This window comes from Etheostoma cragini, chromosome 12 (assembly GCF_013103735.1).
Source record: "Etheostoma cragini isolate CJK2018 chromosome 12, CSU_Ecrag_1.0, whole genome shotgun sequence".
Lineage (NCBI taxonomy): Eukaryota > Metazoa > Chordata > Actinopteri > Perciformes > Percidae > Etheostoma > Etheostoma cragini.
The window spans coordinates 20,340,140-20,347,024 of record NC_048418.1 but is presented as its reverse complement, the minus strand read 5'-3'; the positions used below and the strand labels follow the sequence as shown (position 1 = coordinate 20,347,024).

General features: G+C 40.0%; 2 protein-coding genes across 2 annotated transcripts in view; both read left to right on the top strand.

Moving 5' to 3' along the window:
* Window positions 1–397: 397 nt before the first annotated feature.
* LOC117953642 (zinc finger protein 568-like) lies at window positions 398–3,799 on the top strand. The gene is made up of 2 exons (XM_034886879.1): window positions 398–790; window positions 1,503–3,799. The coding sequence occupies exons 1-2, from the start codon at window positions 523–525 to the stop codon at window positions 2,507–2,509; spliced, it is 1,275 nt and encodes a 424-aa protein (XP_034742770.1). The 5' UTR covers window positions 398–522; the 3' UTR covers window positions 2,510–3,799.
* A 2,090-nt stretch (window positions 3,800–5,889) lies between these two features.
* The window catches only part of LOC117953618 (zinc finger protein 135-like), a 12,318-nt gene continuing 11,322 nt past the window's right edge, over window positions 5,890–6,885 (top strand). Inside the window, exon 1 of the mRNA XM_034886809.1 lies at window positions 5,890–6,370. Within this exon, the coding sequence (XP_034742700.1) occupies window positions 6,133–6,370 (238 nt within the window). The 5' untranslated portion in view covers window positions 5,890–6,132. The remainder of the gene's footprint in view (window positions 6,371–6,885) is intronic.

Genomic DNA, 6,885 nt, shown 5'->3' with positions numbered 1-6,885 from the left:
ATCATTGTTATTTTATTCTTGCATTGTTATTAATAATTATTATGATTATTACGAAGTATATAAATAATGTATAACTGGCATTTAATATAATATATTGCTGAATTTTACCTTAAGTAAGTATAGTATAGATCCAGTTTACACAATAGACTTTACATATATTAATAATTAATATTAACGGTCTATGGTTGACACTTGATACCGAAAAACTTTGACATGGTAATACATGCATTTTTTTAAAACATGCATTATTTTAATATGCATCATTCATTCATTGTATCGTGTTTTTACATTGACTGTAACGGTCTATGGTTCATTAGTAGTGGGAGACGTTTCTAATTCACGTTTATTAGAAGAGTTACGTGAGTTGCCCTCTACGTCACATCCGCCAGCTAATCTTTCCGGAAATAAACAAAAATAAAACCACTGGGAAGGTGCTTCGCTTCACTGCAGGAGCCCAACTGATAAATAAAGCTTGGCTTTTGCTTATACTGGGTTTTTATTACTATTCACTCGGGACGGAGGATGTCTTTCCCCTCCTCTTTCGGTTCGCAGGTCGCAGCCATCATGGATGTGTTGGCGAAAGCTGCGGTCGCCGAAATAACGAAGCTGGTGGAGGACGGTAATGTGATTCTTCGACTGGAGATGTGTCGGAGGGACAGCGAGATTCAGGAGCTCAAAAGAAGTTTGAAGCTGATGGAGGTTGAACTCTGCAACGCTCAGGAAGCAGCCGCGACCCGAGCTACGGAGGACAAACCGGACCAAACAGCCGGGAATCAGGTGCCGCGAAAAGGTGATTTACCGTAACCGTAGCTCCCACATTTGCTTATTGTGATATAACCGTCACACCAGACTCTATTCAAAAAGTCTGACATTCAGATTTTTACTTCCTATACACAACATTTCTTGCTTGGTAGACATAACTTAAGGTCCTTGATGGTTTTAATGGTCTCCTGTTAAAATCGGCTTAAAGACAAATCACATATTGTAATAAATTTCAGTACTATTCAATACTATTGGATTATAGCCTGAGTAACTTTACAGATGCCTTCAATGCCGTTAGGCACGCTTTTTCCCCACAAGTCACAACAATTGATAATATATAGATTTGGCAATAGATAGATTACTACGTATGTAGATTACTAAATTACTACGTAATCTATATATTACTATGTTTAAGTTTTACATATTTGAGATTTTCCAAGATGTCATCCTTAAGTTGCCTGTTTGTCTGAGCAAGAGTCCGAAATAGAAATATTAACTGTAGTTACTTTGTAGGATTTACTTACAATGAAAATGAAGTAATACCAATAATGACATTTCACCTCAGTCAGATATTTTTAAGTTTTCTTTATTTATTTACAGCGATTTCATCCATTATTGGATACAGAAAATGCTCACAAAACCAGGCCGATGGAAACACATCTACTGTGTTCTTGCTTAGTGGACTTGTTTCTGCACTCAAAGTCGTATCTACCTGTAATTTGTATTTCTGTCAATTGCAGATAAAAAAGAAGATGAGGAAACATGCGCAGTGTATCAGGAACCAAAGTCTGCTAATTCACAGTTCGAGCCCGGCCAGGGAACAGAGGAGAGCCATGTCATGAGCCCAGCCGTGAAACACGAGCCCGCCGGTGAACTCGCCACTCAGGAAACCGCAGACAACCCTGGAACAGCAGACGTTTGCTTTGAGCTGGGAGAGCCAGATGACCTGATCTGGCCTCCTCCTGCTTGTAGCATGTTTGAGAAAAGCTCTGTTGCAATGCAGCCGCACATTTCGCTTTTCTCCCCTCATGCTGAGCAATATGCTGCTCCTGGAAATACAGACAGTCAATATAACTCTTCGTCAGCCGCAGCAGAGGGCATTGCAGATGATTCCTTAAGTGTGCCGATAAAAGTAGAGGTAGAGATTCACTCCATGTGCATGGGAGGTAACACTTTAGAGTTGGGAGGTACCACTTTAGAGTCTGTAGCTAATGAACACTTCAGACACGCTTCACACCCTGCAGTCAGTCAAGACCCGTGCTCGCAACAGGCTGGGTCGTCACTATCGCCGCCCCATCCACAGAGGGCCACAGCAGCCAGTTTAGGGTCACACACAGAGGATCACATTCTCAATAGGAACCACCTGAGAGCAAAAAGGCTTATGAACGTTTGGAGAACAAATCAGAAACTGTTCATCTGCTCGGTGTGCAACAGGGGCTTCCCTCGCATGTCTCAGCTTGAAGAACACAAGGCCTCCCACCAACTCTTCAAACCTTTCAGGTGCCTCGAATGCGGGAAATCGTTCACCCAGAAGACCCGGCTGAAGACACACCAGAGTGTGCACACGGGGGAGAGGCCGTTCAGTTGCAAAATCTGCGGCAAGATGTTTTCCAGGCAGGACAACTGCCTGAGGCACGAGCGCTTCCACAGCGGGCTGAAGCCGCACAGCTGCGGACACTGTGGCAAAAGCTTCACTGTGCTGGGTAACCTCAAAATCCATCAAGAGATCCACCTGCAAGGAAGGTAGCGCTCAGAAGACAATTTGCCCGGTGCACTTTGACATTTTGAATGCATCGAATGCATCCATCATTGTATACTAGGGGTGTAAATCAACATTTTTTAAAATCACAATACCATTTTATATTGACTCTTTGGACAACAATATGACATTTTCCGATATCTTGAAAGTCTAACTATACAGGGGCTTGATCGTATTGGATCGTGGATCATTGAGTCGATGTATCCTCCCAGTTCAACATATCGTTACACCCCTATCGTTAACGTTACACCCCTACCTTTGCAGGGAGCAAAACAGGGTTGCTGGCGGTGTTCATGGAAACATTTGACCGTTATGTTTACAAATTGCTGTAACCAGTGTACAGCATATATTCCAGACTCATCATATTGGCCAAGCATACCCTGCATACTACAACACATACTATATTTACACTTGTAGTTTATTTTATTTTTTTAGAAATTCATAATGGGGATTTCAGCCTTGGAATCCGGTAGTGGTGTGGGCTTTTTGGGGCAGTTTTTGATTTTAGATAGATTTACAGCCGTGCAACAGTTTCCTGCAACAAGCCGATGCACTTTATCAAGCAGGCAGGGTATCTGCCATCACTAAATACACTCCTTTGTCAGTGTCATAGAATGTGAGTTGCGTTGTCAGCAAAATAAGTTCAGTAACTGCAGGCTGCCAACTTAGTATTTTTCTTAGCGTCTGTCACCTTAGATAATAATAATTTTACTTATTTCCTTTTCATTTCAGAAAAAGAGAGAACCGTTATTAGATCAGCACGCAGCACTTCAGGTATAGGAATCTGTATCAGAAGATGAAAAATTGGGCTGATGCATGCCTAGCTTTTCCAGTTTCTCATGATCTTACTGTACATAGAGGAGTTTTAGTGCCTTCGAAATGTTCGGATATCCTCTGACTGATTAGTACTTTTCTTTTGTAATGCTCCTTTTATCCCTGGACCTTCCCAGATACAGACTGCATGTGTTTTAAACCTAAAATGACTGGTCACAACATGAAGTAGTCTTCTAAAAACAGTGGGTGCACCAGTGATGATGATTTACTGTACGTGTTTCATAGTAAAGGGAGTGTGAATGTCAGAGATGGCAAAAGTACTCACTTCTCGTTCTCAAGTAGAAGTACAGAAACACGTGTTAAAAAATACTCTGGTAAAAATAGAAGTGCTGGTTTAACTTCTTTACTCAAGTAAAAGTAACAAAGTACATGCTTGGAAATGTGAAAATTAGTTGTGTAAAAGTAGCCTTGCGAATGACAAAGCTACCTGGACCACACATGTTACTAGAGAGACGCTGAGAAACTTCAATGGACACGGAAAAAAAGGCTCTTTATTCTTTATATGCCATTGGCTACATTTTAAATGGATGTCTGCCAATATGCCTAAAACATATAGCTTATTTATTGTGACAGAGACTGGGACTCGAGGTTATTAAGATTCTGAGTAGCAAGATATGAATTCAAGTGTGATTCTGTGAGACGTCTGTACATTACCATCCAATTAGATTCAATTTGGTATTGGTGATGCAAAAAATAACGGGCACTCTAGTGAAAGTATTTAAAAGTTGTTAGTGAGGACTAGATTAGGACTGTTTTTAAATCTGATTCTGGTTTCCAGCTTGGCCCAGTGGTGTCTGTTAAAACACAGACGGAGACAACTTCTCTCTGTTGATGCTTTGTTACAATCAAGCGTCGGTATAAACATGGGCGTGGGTAGCTCTGCCATGGCTGTGTGTGTGGTAATAAAAGAAATAACATTGAATAGGCTACCATACACAATGCATAGGAATGATATATGCTGGTAAATAATAACAATAAACCCACTATTAATTACATTATCTTAATGCAGAGTAACTACTTCAGCATGCAAACAATGCACCTTAAATACAAACGGGAGCAAGGGCTTTCAACAATCGCCATTATATTGAATCAACAGCCTGGTGTAACCTGGACAGGTGAAGAACACAAACAACAACATCACTAACTTAGTAAAGTCTAGACCAGTACAACAACAGGCTTATATGAAAGTTCCCAAAGACTCACACGCACAATCTCAGCTCATTATCCTGCGACAGGACACCTGGTCTCTTTTTCTTGTGCAGTCACAATCACACCTGATAGTCGACCTTTTGTACAAAACTAAAGATTTAGTCAAATGTAAGGAGTAGAAAGTATTGATTTGTGTAAAAATGTAAGGAGTAAGAGTAAAATAAATAAATGATAAAGTAAAAATATCTGAAAAATCTACTTGAGTACAAGTATTTGTACTTTGTTACTTCCCATCTCTGGTAATTGTGTGCGTGTGCAATCATTTGTTGGGTTATATATTTCAACTTTATTTAAATGTATCTGTAGATATTTGTGTTCTCTAGTTATGTTGATGTTCCTAATTTTTCCTTTTTCCCATTTTGGCTTAAAGGTTCTAACTTTGCCAAGCAGGATCTTAAAGATACATATTATATCCCTGCTTGGTTTTTTTCCATAACTTATTTTTATAACATCGTAAATTGTTAATGTATATTTGTGTTTTCCCTCTTCTTTGTTTTGATTGAGCTTTCTATGTTGTGAATAAATGAATATGGTAGAATTAAATCATATTTTGGTGGGAGAAATAGAAATTCAGTGTGTGCTGGGGCAGGCCAGTTATAAAATGTTAAGAGTGCCAAAAAAGTCAAATTTCCTTAGGTAAACTGTCAAATGTAATGGTTTAACAGTTGTTTGTTGAAATAAGAGGTGCCATTATTGATCCCAAGAGGGAAAACTCAAAGAAATAAGTACATAGAGAAAAGTTTAAAAATAAATTTTTAGCAAGTTTTATTATGTTTATTGACTTCTATTTCATTTTTAATTTAATTTAATTTGACAGGGATGATTCATATAGCTAGGACTTCTAGCTATATCTAGTAGCCTATGTCCCTAGTTAGCTCCCCCCCCCCCCCCCCCCCCCCTATAATGCAAGCATATGAACATAAACTATAAAACAACCACTTCAAAGAGTAATTCTAACAGCAATGACTGAAAATGATCATGTATTTGATAGGGGACTGCTGCTTGATCATTTATTATTTGTTTGGAAAGTTTGCTGGTAAAAAAAAAAAAAACTAACAAAGAAATTGAGCTAACTTCTTTCATTATATTGGGAGATTTTAGGCCTCTATTTGACAGGACAGATTAAGTCATGATTGGGGAGAGAAAGGAGAAATGACATTCAGCAAAGGGCCACAGGCCGGAGTCGAACCCGGACCCGCTGCATCGAGGAGTTAACATGGGAGCTTGCGCTAACCACTGAGGTATCTGGGTGCCCGAACTGGAATGACCTCGGAAGTGACTCTACAAGATGCGCTTCGCCTTTCCGCCTGTTTTACGGTATCTATGTCATCACTTCCGTAAAACGAGAACTTATGTTTATTCTTTGTACCAATTAGCTTCTGCTAGCTGAAAGCGGTGCACATTAAAACCAACAGCAAGCTAACCGTTGGCTGCAGTTCGTGTACAGGCAGCGGCTTCAGCAATGGCCTGTTTCGGTTAGCTAATGTGACTGAGTTACAGACACTTTTCCCGCTTTAAAGTTACGGCTTAGCTGCCACTTTGTTGTTGTTTTTGTTTGTTTTTTAACGATGCTGAGCAGCGTTGCTTTGCGGGCTCAGATTGCCTCCATTATCGATGTTCTGTCCAAAGCAGCTGTGGCAGAAATCGCCAAAGTTGTGGAGGATGGCGTGGTGGAGTTGCGGCTGGAAATGTGTCAGCGTGAAAATGACATCAAGAAGCTGAAGAGTAATATTGAGGTTCTGCACGACGAGCTGAGATCACTGCAGGAGAGAGTGACCCTGCGACCTGATAGTCAGAGCAGAGATGGTAAGATGGACCTGAAAGACTACAAACCTAAAACTCACGTTATCTTAACCTGGGATACACTCATCACACTTTATCTTAACCTGGGATATATCTGACTGGAATACACTCTCTTACATCACACTTTATCTTAACCTGGGATAAATCTGACTGGGATAGACTCTCTTACACCACACTTTATCTTAAACTGGGATAAATCTGACTGGGATACACTCTCTTACATCACACTTTATCTTAACCTGGGATAAATCTGACTGGGGTACACTCTCTTACATCACACTTTATCTTAACCTGGGATATATCTGACTGGAATACACTCTTACATCACACTTTATCTTAAACTGGGATAAATCTGACTGGGATACACTCTCTTACATCAAACTTTATTTTAACCTGGGATAAATCTGACCGAGGTACAGTCTCTTACATCAAACTTTATTTTAACCTGGGATAAATCTGACTGGGATACACTCTCATACATCACACTTTATCTAAACCTGGGATACATCTGACCGAGG